This window comes from Topomyia yanbarensis, chromosome 2, assembly GCF_030247195.1.
Source record: "Topomyia yanbarensis strain Yona2022 chromosome 2, ASM3024719v1, whole genome shotgun sequence".
NCBI lineage: Eukaryota > Metazoa > Arthropoda > Insecta > Diptera > Culicidae > Topomyia > Topomyia yanbarensis.
The window spans coordinates 176,110,847-176,125,819 of NC_080671.1; the positions used below are offsets into that span (position 1 = coordinate 176,110,847).

At 37.3% G+C, this 14,973-nt stretch overlaps 1 protein-coding gene across 2 annotated transcripts in view; it reads right to left on the minus strand.

The window, feature by feature from the left end:
• Window positions 1–14,973, minus strand: part of LOC131682206 (protein disks lost) — a 763,875-nt gene that overhangs the window by 115,322 nt on the left and 633,580 nt on the right. For both annotated transcript variants that reach the window (XM_058963527.1, XM_058963526.1), the window contains exons 6-7: window positions 5,567–5,723; window positions 4,690–4,971 (exon numbers count right to left, since the gene is read on the minus strand). In XM_058963527.1, coding sequence (XP_058819510.1) covers window positions 4,690–4,971; window positions 5,567–5,723 — 439 coding nt within the window. The remainder of the gene's footprint in view (window positions 1–4,689; window positions 4,972–5,566; window positions 5,724–14,973) is intronic.

Sequence of the window (14,973 nt, forward strand, 5' to 3'; positions counted from 1 at the left end):
ATGGATATGGTCTTGAGGAGTAGGTGCCAGAAATTGATTTTTGACATAATTTTTTAATCAAAGATGGCGACCTCCGGTTTAGCGAAATTCGCTATAACCCAATCAATATGGGTATATTTGAAATGGTCTTGAAGAGTAGGTTCCAGAAATTGATTTTTAACGCCATTTTGAAATCGAAGATGGCGACTTCCGGTTTAGCGAAATTCGCTATAACTCAATCAATATGGATATTTTTGGAATGGTCTTGAGGAGTAGGTGCCAAAAATTGATTTTTGGCGTCATTTTTTAATCAAAGATGGCGACCTCCGGTTTAGCGAAATTCGCTATAACCCAATCAATATGGGTATATTTGGAATGGTCTTAAAGAGTAGGTTCCAAAAATTGATTTTTAACGCCATTTTGAAATCGAAGATGGCGACTTCCGGTTTAGCGAAATTCGCTGTAACCCAATCAATATGGGTATTTTCGGAATGGTCTTGACGAGTAGGTGTCAGAAATAAATAAATCTGCACCTTCCCCGCAAGGTTTTCCATGAAAATTGATTTGTGACGCCATCTTCAAATCACAAATGGCGACTTCCAGCTTAGCGAGATTCTCTACAACTCAATCAACATGAGTATTTTCGGAATGGTTTTGACGAGTAGCAGACAAACGTCGATGTTTGCCGTCATTTTGAAATTCTAGATGGCGACTTCCGGTTTACCAAAATTCTCGCATGAAAAATTTCTAAATCACCCTCAAATATCAGATCTAATCATAAACCAGCAAAATGCAAAATATTTTTATGTGTTCATCCAGGAAAGTGCGGTGAGAATGGAAGAGAGAGAAGAAAGAGACGGATGTGGTGTGAGTTGGGGGTTTTAATTTATTCAAATTAAACATATTGCTTAAATTTAAGTAAATTCAACTGTTTAATTAAAACTATTTGTACTACAACTTCATCTTCCAAAAATACCAATATTGATTGGGTTATAGCGAATTTCGCGAAATCTGAAATCGCCATCTTGGATTTAAAAATCGCGTCAAAAATCAATTTTTGGAACCTACTCGTTAAGATCATTCCATGAATACTCATATTGACTGGGTTATAGTGAATGTGGCTAACCCGGAAGTTGCCATCTTGGAATTGAAAATGGCGTCAAGCATCGATCTTTGTCTACTACTCGTCTAGACCATTCCGAAAATACCCATATTGATTGGGTTATAGCGAATTTCGCTAAACCGGAAGTCGCCACCTTGGATTTCAAAATGGCGCCAAACATAAATTTCTGGGACCTACTCTTCAAGACCATTCCGACAATACCCATATTGCATGGGTTGTAGGGAATTTCCGCTAAACCGGATGTCGCCATCTTAGATTTCAAAATGGCGTCAAACATAAATTTCAAAAATCAATTTCTGGTACCTACTTTTCAAGATCATTCCGAAAATACCCATATTGATTGGATTATAGCGAATTTCACTAAACCGGAAGTCGCCATCTTTGATTTCAAAATGGCGTTAAAAATCAATTTATGGCACCTACTCTTCAAGTCCATTCTGAAAATACCCATATTGTTGAGGTGCGGGTCATAAGGAATCTTCCAGACCCGTCTTTTCCATATTTCCGAAAATCTTCTAAGTCTTTTGCATTCAAAAGGACTTAAAATATTTTTTGCAAAAACCGTGTTAATTGCGAAATCCATGCAAAATAAAAACTGTCAAAATTCTTCTAAGTTCTTTGCATTTAAAAGGACTTAGAATTTTTTTGAAAAAAATCGCGTTGATTGGAAAATCGGCGTAAAAAAAACCTCGTAAAAAAACCGCGTAAAAAACCTGGGTGTATACAATAAAAAGTACGAGCTGGGTCCAAATTACCTAAAAAAGGTAATGAGCTATAACGTCGAAATCTGTCAACCGATTTGCGAAAACTTATGTTTTCCTAAAAGCTCGACAGCACACTTTCCTCTGAAAGGGTTTTTCGCGACGTATCAGATCGTATATACCGCAAAAGCTCCAAATTGGACCAACCCATATTCTATTATTCACACACCGATTAAACGAAAACAGTTGATAATCTCGTCCAAAACAAGATATTAAATAAAAGGTATTATCCGGCAGATAAAAACAACGTTAATGCACTTGGTTTCGCACGCACACGAAAACTGAGAACCGCAAAATTTTGTGAGATAAAACAGAGCTACATGATAGCCACGAAAACGACATACACGCTTTTCATAATATTACCATAGCTGAGAAACAGCTGGGGGTCCGAATTGGCCAGCGGTCTGCTTTGGGCCCCTTTCCTCTATTAATTTTTTCTAGTTCATTCATTTTATTCGGTTCCTTTGTTTTATTAATTTCAATAATTCTGTTCAGTCATTCCTTTTTATTCATTTCATCCAATTTTAGTATGAATTAATTTAATTTATTATATAAATTTTATAACTTGTTATATTATCTAATTTTTGACTCGATGAACTGAACTGATTTGTTTATTAATTTCATTAATTTGATGTGTATTAATCATTCAACTCATTTCATTAATTTGATTACTTATAATCAATGGTTCTCTCTAATAATTTTTGATTTTTTTTAAAAATTATTTTCTATAAATGTTTACAACAACTATTCTATAATTGTACTATTCGTGCAGAAGCAGTAGCACGTAAAGATATTCCCATTTGCATCGGAGCATTTACTCGACGAATACTATAGTCGTCACGTTTTTGTGTCCTTCGTTTGTAATTATAAACCATTGTGCAAATAAATAATAAATAATAATGATAAAAATATATTTCAATTTGATAAATAAACATTTTCCTGGCAAAAAAGCGGTCGGATTTACCCCACTATTTAGGGGACGGATTTGCCCCGCCACGTCATTTTCATTACGCTGCAATCAAAATCAAAACAAATGTTGTAAAAACACACTTATTGTCGTTTGAGCATCTCAAGGTAGACTAATAAAATACTAATAAAATACCACCATTATGATTGTTTTCGATGCTCTACACAACAACAATGATATTAATTCGCGCAGTGCTTTCGATTTCCGATAACAGAGGGGGGTCGGGTTTACCCAACGGTCGGAGTTGCCCCACCTTACCCTAATTATTTTCAGCGCTACAAATACCACATGTAATTATTTTTGAAGGTGGTCCACAACCGGGTACAAAAAGCGGTCCACAACTGGGAATGATGATGCTTTGGCAATTACATCACATCTAAATTATTCTTATACGATACACTAAGCATCCAACACATAGACTATTCATTTTTTCTCATCCTATTTTGATGATTTGACAGAAAAAAAATTAATCACGAAAATAGGTAAACGCCTAAAAAATGGCTGTTGGCCAACAACTGGGCACACTCCCCGAATCCTATCTATTATACGGTGCTACAAAATAAAAATAATTGAATGTACTTTTAAAGTGATATAGTAAAGGTTGTCAAATACAACACAAAACCATGTTTGATAAATTTAATATACCCACAAAATCGTGATTTATAGAAAAAAATCGTTTTTTTCGGAACTTTCGGCACTAAAATTTTTGTTCGCTATCATTTTTCAAACTATTTTATATTTTTTGAGTGTTTTGGAAAGAAGAAGGTTTCTAATGTGGAAAAAAACTAATAGCTCAGCCATTTTCAACCGATTTTTATCATAAATAAGTCATTGGATGCGGAATTAAATGTTCTTCTTAAATTTTTATTAAAACAAAGTTGTTTCCTAATAAAAATGTTGAGCAATTTTCATATTATTAATAAAAAAAATAGCAAAATAATGGTGACTTTCATATTGTTGTCCCAAATCCGCAGAATACTTTTGATAAAAGAACATAACAGCATCTCGTTGGAAAGATAATTTCTTCTTCTCTCAGTAACATTTAAATCGATTGAAAAATGACCGCGTAAAAATTGTTTAGTGCCGAAAGTTTCGAGTAATAGTTTTTTTTGCTATAAATCAAGATTTTGAGGGTATACAACATTTTTCATACATTGTTTTGTGTTGAATTTGATGAGATCTACAACCTATACTAGGTCTCCTGCAAAGTACAAAATCACTGTAGCACCGTGTTATTCATTGTTTGCACCCACCCAGTATCGCTGCGTGTACATTATACTCTTAGCCTTGGAAAGTTGATCCTCCATCACAATATTCTCCTCATAACGCAGCTTTCAATTGCAATAAATGTGATTTTGTGCCAATTGAGCCTCAATTCCGAAACTGCGAGATTACAGTCAACAAAGTCGAAGCTAATGAAGCGGAAATGGTAAATAGCTCGAAGCGTAAACAACGAAATTTATTTCCATGTGCAAATATCTCCCAACCTGCGGGCGGATGTTGCTGTATTAAAACATGAAAACACCCGAATGATTCGCCGTGTCGGCGTGGTAACAATTGTGTAGGTCGGAACAGGATACTGATGGGAACATGAACAGGCCATATATGAAAGCATCGAAACGAGTTTTTATGACCAACAATATTATTTTTCACAATAGAAGTAGGTTTATGCGATGGATAAATCAAATGCCCATGTTCAACGGTTATTTATTCGTGTTGCATGGAAAAATGAACTTCACATTTTATAGTTGGTGAGGGCAACAGTTGCAATTTCCCCAAAACCAGGATGTTCCGCTCACTCCGGTCAGGATAATCACATAAATTATGCAACGTCAGTAACAAGCAGAATCGGTACTCACCACATACTCGCTGTCGTGCTGATTTTCGGAGATGGAAACGTTCAGCACCTCGTACGAGGAACCGTTCAGCTCCAGCAACTCGTGGATCAGTACGGCCTTCAGCTGTTCGATGAATATTTGATTGGTCTCGCTGGCGATGATGAAATCGCGGAAAAATGCCTGACTGCCCGGAAACAGGTACTGGGTGGAGAACTGACTGGGGGCAACCAGGCGCTGTCGAAGTTTCACCAGCTTGGCCGGGTCCACGTTCGGCAAGGCCATCGCCAGTTCGGATGCTGGGTGCTAACACAGGAAACGGATGGGACGAAACGGTTCATGATTAAAAGGCGATTAGTATTTACCGCGGGAGTGTAATCAATTTCGTCGGTTGTGCCATGTGCAGATTGTGTTATACTGCTAGCGGTGGAGAGAAAGAGAGAGAGAGACATAGGATATTTTAATGAAGCTATTGGAGCATAACAGGGATCTTTGCAGCTGTAATAAGCTTGCCTCTGGCAAAGTAAATCTAAGAGGATATTAAAGTATCTAAATCCGAATCATAGTAAGGATGTGATTGCAAGCACAGTGTTGTGTGCTGCTTGAAGAGATTACTTGTCTCGACCGAAAAAATATTCTGTCTATTGAATAAACATTTCTTCAAGGCTAATGAGTAATAATTAAATTATTTGCCAGCATAACTCCACTCTCTTTCAGATGCCACAATGTAGCCAATTGACACCCGTAGCAAGACTCATTAATGCTACTTTACCGTAAGTGCACAAAAAGAGAAAAACTGATTACACAAACGCTTTGAAGGCGAATTAAGTCGATAATGAAAGGAACTCGTGCATGAAAATCCACGTGTATCTGTAAGCTTCTTAGCAGACCATATACTCACATCAAAGTTGCAGGACTGTACCAACTGTGCAGTAAAGAGCTTCGCCAGGTGCGTCATATTGATTGGATGGTCCATGATGGCCAGTAACGAGCGAACCTTTGTACCGAGCTCCGCCAGAAAGTTCCACGTTGGATTTAGATGCTTCAGGTCCCACGTCCTGTCATGATTCGTGATAGCCAAGAAATAAAAAAAAACATAATCAGTTAGGTACATATAATACCGTGGTGCTACAAAATTCTACACACGTGCCAAATAAAACCCTGCGGAATCACATAAAAGAGCTACAATAAAACAGGGATAGCTGCACAGTCTTTTTATGACGACGCTTTATCATTGCATTTACTTCCGGAATACTTTCGTAAATTGCTGCTTAGTCGGGGATTGAGTTAGTACAGTGAGACATTAGCAAATTAATTAACCCGATGAATAAAAAATCAGAAACGACCTCATAGACAGCAATACCGCCAAATAAATTGTATATCGACTTAGTTGTCTGTTCCATTTGGACATGACAATTGATTCAAACGGTTACCTAGAATACATTTAACTATAACTGTGTTTCAAGACTACCTGATTTTATCTTCAAGTACCCTTTCTCAAAATAAGTAAAATTGTGAAATTAAATAAGTGTCAAATAAAATGTTTTCCTAAATGAACGAGTTATACGGTTTTTAATATGTCTGGGCTCTCCGAGATATGTTAAAAACCATGAAGTGATTTAACGTGTTTTTCAAAAGAAAAGTATAGAAACTCTCAAACTTTGACGATTTACAATGATTTACATGTTTTTACAATAACCTATGCAGGATTTCTTATTCTCCTTGGCGCTACTCGTTTCAATTCATCTGCTAACTGGTTCTGAGAGTTCCTTGGTGGCTGTATTTCTTTCCGATACCGATACCCATTTTCGTGAGCCATTCAGCTTTTAAACCACTTCGGCGGCGGAGAGATCATCGGCGGTGAAATTTCTCCAAACAACGATATCTCGATTTTCTCCGACTTCGTTTTGTTCGTTCGTGGTTTTTCTTCCTTGCCTTGATAGTTTGCTGGCCAACTTTTGATGTGTAACTGGTCAAATCACAACAGTTGTTAATATCTAAACTTATTGAAACGTGAACTGATCCAAAGATGCCGACCAACTTTACTTACATCCCGTTTCAGCCACCCTCACAAGGTTTCTTCAACGACTTGTTTCTAGAGTGATCGAACTGAAATGACGTTTCATGTGTCAAAACGGCTCGAAGCATATTTGGTCGGTGTTAAGTCAGACCGGACTAAGTGATAAAATATTGATTTCGAGAAAAACGAGTTTAAAATTTGAATCGCAGCATCCTTTACATTATGATTGGAAATTAATGTTTGCAATAATTCTTGTTTAATGATACATATTTCAAATCTGGCAAAAGTCAAATGTAGTTGACGAAATTCTTCAACCAGTGCTATCATTATCTCATATTTTTTTGATGTTTTGCGACTTAGTCCGGTCTGACTTAGCACTGACCATTTTTTCCAGATCTAGAAGTTAAGAATTGTTTAAAAGTAATTCCAAACACCCATGGGGAAGTTGAATTTCCAAAAACCGGGGCTTGCGCACGGGCCTGGGGCCAAGAAATATGAATCAGATCAAAAAGGCTCAAAAAGTACGATTCCTATGTAATTTGGAGATTTTTGCCTTACCTGGGTATTTGTACATTACGATCGGGCTGCCTGACCAAGTTATTGATATATCGAAGAACGTAAACTTGACCACATTAAGCCAGGACATATTGGTTCCGATTGGGAATCCAAACAACTGTGGGCGTAGCGTAGTTGGTAAATCGATTGCCTTGTATGCAGCGCACCTGGGTTCGAGTCCCGACCCCGCACAAAGGGGTCGGGACTCGAACCCAGGCGAATGGCCTCATGGTTAAAACCTCTATAACCGAAAAAAAACTGCAAAATTTGGATTAATTGATTATCACTATCTAACCTTGCATAGAAAACTAGTATGGAAAAACCAACTTCATTTCATATCCACTTCCAGAGCCCAAGGCGGCTGTCGTCGTTCAGTCTACTTTCTAATTCTGCCCGAGATAGAGGTACGTAGGTACCTCTATCTCGAACGACAAGCAGTAGTCTCCCGATCTAGTGTTTCTCAAACAAAGGAATCATTGTCTTTATACTTGCCGTTATGGGTGTAGTTGATGCTGCTTCGATCCAATACCGTAGTCGTTGATTTCAAATTATGTGCTATACGACCGAATCTTTATGAAGTGTAATTCATTCTGAAGGTGAATATGGAACTTAGATTTACGTAAGTCGACTTTATCCAGTTTCATCACCTGTGCTACTCAGTACTGATACCATACCATTGTACCACGCTATACCAAGTTTTGTTTTTTAGATCAACCTAAAACACGTGGTTGTAAGTGACAGCATAGGAAAAAAAATCGTGTATATAGTAAACGACAAAACAGAGGTACAGCTACATGATCTGACACCGGATCACTCACTCTAAAAGCAATTATGAATTCCATTAACCGCAATATCTGTGGAAAATATTCATCTTAGGTACTTCGTTTTTTTTTGTCATCAGACCTCAATTCTTACATAAAAATGTCGTTAGGAGTACCCAGGTAACCCAGACATTAATCTGAGAGGCTCTAAACTCATGAAATGCACAAGTAGTACAGATTACCATATTCAGAATGTGGGAAACCGACCAACTTTTAAGAAGTCTGGGAGAGGAGGTATTAGACATAACGCTTTGCTCTGAAAGAATTTCGTATGAGCTGGGAAATTAGCAGGTTCCAAATGAAACTGAAACATTTCTATCCGATAATAAGTATACATATTTTTGAGTGGTAACATATCATAAACCTAAATATACAAACTGGAACCTCTTTTAGGAAAACTTGGCCACTAAATTTTCATGGATACTTTCGAACAATTAGTCAACTAGCTACTTGGATAACGTCGTGGAAACGACAAACTTATTCGTAGCAGCATCCTACGAAGAAGCTCGTCCACTTCGAACTGTTAAATCGACTAGGGGAACCCCTTGGTAGAGGGCTGAGCTTGAAAATATGAAGAAGGATAGGAGAAGAGCTTGGAACCAGCGTCAGCGTGATGACTCCAGGGCTTTCAGGTCAGCTTGTAGTGCATATAAGAAATGTCTTAGATCTGCAGAGCGGGCTGGCTGGCAAAACCTATGCATTAATATCTATTCTGAACGAGGCTAGCAGGTTAAATAAAATTCTCTCGAAATCGAAAGATTTTCCAATGAACTCTTTAAAAACCAGAAATGGTGTTTATGTGACGAACGAAAAAGATGTTATTAATTGCCTCTTCGACGCACACTTTCCAGGATGTATCGATCTGGAGCTTAACAGTGTTCAGAGATCGTCGCTGTTGTGCTATCTTATGACAAACGCCATTTTGGGGCAAACTGAGTTAGATATGCCATTACTTGTCTGAAAAATCTCTACAAAGTGGCATTTTCAGAATTTTGAAATTTTACTTGGTTTCTAAGATATAGCGAAAAACATGATGAGAAATTATTAGTTTTTTGCTTTAAATCACTATATCTTCAGATTTGCTCAAGTTATATTCAAGTTTTAGATGTTTTTATACGTAAAAATGTCTGAGGAACACAATGGCATAAAAATTTTCAAAAGAAAAATACACGAGTGGCGAGAAAAACACAGTTTAAGTTTTAAACAGGAAATATAGCATATTTGGCAACACTGCAACCAAAAGTTACTATTTTTTCTAGATTTCCTGATTCATTTCCTTCAAAATGCATCTAACCGATTGTTTATAGACCAAATTAAACCAAAGATATGAATAAAAGTTTATAATTGATGCTTTTTCTCTATGGAAAATTTTTCATGCACGATTATGACACGCCATACAAATTTTGTCATCAATACACACCTATGACACGTGTGAGTGCAACTTTTGTTTACATTTTTAGTAAAAGCTCGCAATGCAGTTCACCGATCTTCGTAATATTTGGGAGATTAATACAGAATAGATAGAAGCATCAATTGTCTTCTCTGAATTGGTTCTACCATTTATAAGTTACAAGATATTCAATCTCAAACTTTTAAAAACGTTTTTCTCGAAATATGCTAAATGGCGCTTGTCATAAGATAGCACAACAGCGACGAGATGTCATTCTGATGATTCGGACTCTTTGGCGTTAGCACGCACATTGGTTACCCCTGAATCGGTTAAATGGGTAGTTAACAGCTTTGCTCCATACAAATCCCCTGGAAAAGATAGAATCTTTCCCATGCTGTTCCAAAAGGGATTTAATATTCTCAAACATGTCTTGAAAAAGATTAAGCTTTCCATAACGATCCAGTCAAATCTAAACCATCTGCAAATAATATCGATCGTGGCGTAGACTGGTGCTTTCACCACAACTCCGACTGCTGCCCTAAAAGCTTGCTACCAGTCATACACGATTGTGGTCACAACTGGTTACAAATGATGAAGATATTCTTGCTCCCAGCGATATTACACTCACATAAAGTTTTCCTTACATCACATTCCATGTAAAGTTTCCCTCTCGAGAGGAGTGGTTGTTCGGCTATATGGAGCGACAATAACAAATGAAGTGGTCTGTTACACTGACGGTTCTCTGATGGAGGGACGTGGTGGTGCTGGTGTCTACTGTCGTGAAATGAGATTGGAATAATCGAATAATCTGATCGCCAAATTGAGGAACTAAGCATCGTCAACACTATCAACCTTGTCTGGATGCCCGAACATTCCACTATTACTGAAAATGAATGAGCTGACGAATTGGCCATGGCAGATGCAGCAACTGACTTCGTAGGTCCTGAGCCCGCCCTGCCAATTTCGACAGGTTGAATAAGAGAAAAAAATACGGTCCATAACTTCGTTCGAGCATATCAATAATTAAGGAAATCTTCAAACGCGTCGCCAAATACAGGCGTTTCGAGAACAACCGTGCCCAGTGATTCCGAAAAATCTCCTACATTTTTCAAAGCTCCACTGCGGCATGCTGACCAGGGTTTTAACCGGCCACTGCAAACTCAATTATCACATGGCAACTATTCATCGCGCTGAGTCATTTTCATGCGATCTTTGTGAACTTGACACCGTGTTTTGACGACGGAAACTCAGACACATACTAAAGTTCCTTATCCAATGAAGTAAAAAGCTTTAGGCTTACTCGTAGGCGTTTTGAACTGCTTGTGTATGTAGCTGCTGTTTGATTTTGTGCTCTTATTTTTCCTATATTACAAATTCTATTTCCTCCTTCTCCTTTACTACCTCTTAAAAAACGCTGAGAAGACACGACAAGACACAAATCTCCGACTACATACGGGAAACATGCCATTTAAGCCAATCTAATAAAACTACTCTCGGTACAAAACATTACAATTATTAAAATATGCATATTATATTGCCTTATTATATGTCATTCTCCAGCACAGCAGTTTTTGAGTTCTTTCTGTGGTCTCAAATGACTGTGTAGTTTTTGGAGGCGATTGGTTGCTTCCCGAATTTGCACATTACGTTCAAATTAGTATGGGGAACACTACCCTGTTGCATCTCCGCACATTCAGATCACTGTTTCACTCAAATTGAAAAATCCAAACTATAAAAAGAATGTCCGGAATGTGGTTAACAACTTTTCCGAAAACTTTCTGGCAGCACTGCAAATGTACCGCCAACATTTACGTTTCGATTCTAAATATATCAGGACATGTTCATCACAGAGGCTTGGTGTCTTCGAAAAAAAATTCAGTGCGATTCGTAGTTGGGAAGTCTTTTATTCAGAAATTGAACCATTCTGATATCTTGTATCATAAAGCTTGTTTTGCATTTGCTGAATCAATTACCATTGATCAATGATCCAATACGCATAAATAAGTCGTCATTTGTTCGAATCCTAATCAGAAAGAAGTTTCAGTGTCACTAGAAGCATTAAAGCTGTGCAAGAGCGTTATTAGCCTGTAAGTGTTTTAGGTTCTTTCTTAAACATTACTTGGAAGGTTATTTTATTATTCATATAACATTTTCCTTTCGCAGATTGATCCCAAACAAACTTTGGGCCATTATAAGATTAATACGATGCTTTTTGCTAATCAGAACTCAAGCAAGGTGAATTAAATTGGTTTTTTGACTTCCCTAAACATTACGATGAACATGTTCTGAGATATTTAAGATTGAAACGTAGGTACTGATGGTGAATATGCAGTGTTGAAGGAAACAAAAAACATCTGCAATTAATTTGTCCCTATCTAAAATTTATCTGAAAATCGTGATAACAATTTTCTTTATAAAATGTTTGCGTTAACCACATTCTGGACTATTGATTTTTTTCAATTTATATGAAATAACGATCTGTTTGAGGGGAGATGCAAAAGGTGCATTTTTTTAAACATAATGCGCGAATCTGAAGAGTAACTGTAGTTTTTTGGACCACAAAAGGAATTGAAAAAGAGCTGTGCTGGCTAATTACGGTAATTTTTATTTTTTTCATACAATCACGAGTCAGTCTACTGGTTATGAACTACAACCAGTAAACGTTGGAAAACTGCCAGCACTTTAAGTAACACTCAATACAGATCTCTTGCAGTACACAAATGTATTTCTTACCAACAAATTTGAATTCGATTAATTTTTCCCATTAAAATATCAACAACAAAATTTGATTAGAGGCAATTGAGGAGTGATAAGTGGAGAATGAAAAGAATTAAAATTTAATAATTTCTATACTCCACTACATGTACATGTACGGTCTTTCATGATCTATAACTTGTCAGCAATATATTTCTACACCTCGCACAATTTATTGTTTGAATTATATATGTCATAAACTCTTCGATATATGCAAAAACATTTACACACAAAGACGATATCCCAATTCGTCCAGCTGAGTCAATTGTAAAAATAATTTAATCAAACGTACCATTACATTCTTATCACAGAGAACTAGCTAAAACGCATTCACTTTGTGCAGATAGAAGCAAATTCATTTTTGTTCTTTAAATGCTCACAATTTCGTTGGAAGCCACTACGGCAGGTAGAACGTTGCTGTATGGACCATATCCATAGTAGTTGTTCGGAATTAGTCCATTGTTATAAGCGTACGGGTACAGGTAGTTCCTCGGCCTTGCACAATTGATCGGTTCAACACATGCACCAAGAGCATTTCGAATGTAGCCTGACCGACAGAAGCATCCCCGTTGACAGGAGACGCCACACCAACGGGATTCACGGTACCAATAGGAATTGCAAGTAGCTGGACAAGCTGATCCACAGGTTTGAAAGATCTCATTCACTCCACTGCAGACTGTATCTGTAATAGAATGATGTTTTAGTTTTCGACGTACGTAGATATATATGCTCTCACCATATGGTACTCCATACACAAAGGCAGTACACACTGTGACGAAAACCGCTACCACTAATAGCTTCATTTTGGTTTGTACTGTTGGAAGTTCAATTGATCAGCTGCAATGAATGAATGTAACATCTTCGAGATAGAATATTTATAGTCATATAATCGAGGAAGAACTCTTCTTGCAGGAAAAAAAACGTGCGTGCAACAGTAAACTTGTGATAGCAGACAAACTTGCATAGTGCATTGAAACCGAAAACAGTTTTTCTTACCAATTATGCCGGTGTATTCGGTTACAATGCACTATGCGAGTTGGTCTCTTATCACAAGTTTACTGTTGCACGCACGTTTTTTTTCTGCAAGAAGAGCTTTTCCTCGATTATGACTATAAATATTCTATCTCAAAGATGTTACATTCATTCATTGCAGCTGATCAATTGAACTCTCAACAGTACAAACCAAAATGAAGCTATTAGTGGTAGCGGTTTTCGTCACAGTGTGTACTGCCTTTGTGTATGGAGTACCATATGGTGAGAGCATATATATCTACGTACGTCGAAAACTAAAACATCATTCTATTACAGATACAGTCTGCAGTGGAGTGAATGAGATCTTTCAAACCTGTGGATCAGCTTGTCCAGCTACTTGCAATTCCTATTGGTACCGTGAATCCCGTTGGTGTGGCGTCTCCTGTCAACGGGGATGCTTCTGTCGGTCAGGCTACGTTCGAAATGCTCTTGGTGCATGTGTTGAACCGATCAATTGTGCAAGGCCGAGGAACTACCTGTACCCGTACGCTTATAACAATGGACTAATTCCGAACAACTACTATGGATATGGTCCATACGGATACAGCAACGTTCTACCTGCCGTAGTGGCTTCCAACGAAATTGTGAACATATAAAGCACAAAGAAGTATTGGATTTTATGTGTACCAAGTGAATTCGTATTTATAAATATACAATGCATGAAATAGTAAAATCAAAACATAATCATAAAAACTTGTACATTTTTAACCATGAAAGGAAAAACGAAAATTCACAAGGTACCCCCGACTATGTCCAGAAACCCCAATCCAATTTTCAGACGGTTCAGTAAACATCGGAAGTCCGACGATTCAGATCGTCTGGATCACAAAATCCTGAGACAACAAATCCTTTTTCTAACCAGGCGATGAAATAATATCAGTGTCGTGCATTGTAACTTGAGATTTAGTTAATTTGTCATCTCATGCATTATCGTTAATGTGCATGTCGTCATCACTGATGCAATCTTGCCGTTCACGGCCGGATGTTCATGTTTGTTTCTTGTTCTGACAGATGTATCAGTTCTCTTCGGCTTTTGATGGCGGTGGTGGCTGTTGCTTTGGAGGCACTAGACGCAATCGTTATTACTTTGCTGTTATTGGTTGGTCGTTAAGCTTGATATCTTTGTGTCTTTATCTTTGTTGCTTTATCTTTGTGTCTTCGATGTATGGTTTTCATTAGTTTGCCGACTGATTACATAATTGACGCATATGAGGTCTGAGATGGGTAGGTGCGCATCATTGTTTGAGTTTAGGTATAGATTTAAGTTTCTTTGCTATCCAAAGTCAGTTAGGAAAAGATAGGTCGGATTAGCTACATTTTCACAACACGAACGCTGTTTTTAATTCCGGAGAAAAAGTTTCCCAAGTATCCTTCGCTTCTCCGTTTATCGCCATGGATGCACGATGCTAGATCGTGTAGAAGCACTTCGATTTTATCATGATCTATATATACGGCGTTCTTGAGTTTGAGTAAGTCGATAATTATTGAGGCACTCTAGATTTATTGATAAATCGACTAGCTATCGACATGAAACCAAAATGTAGTTTTCGCTAAATGGCGCTCATTTTAGTAAAAAAACAGTGAATGTCATAAATATTGACAAAAAATTGTTCATTAAAAAAATTAACCAATAAAAAATAAAATCCTACATACGTCTCTGTAGAAATCAATTTTGAATGTACTGTAAAAATTTCAAAACAATCAAAAATCATTTGTTCGAGTTTCGTTTCCGGACA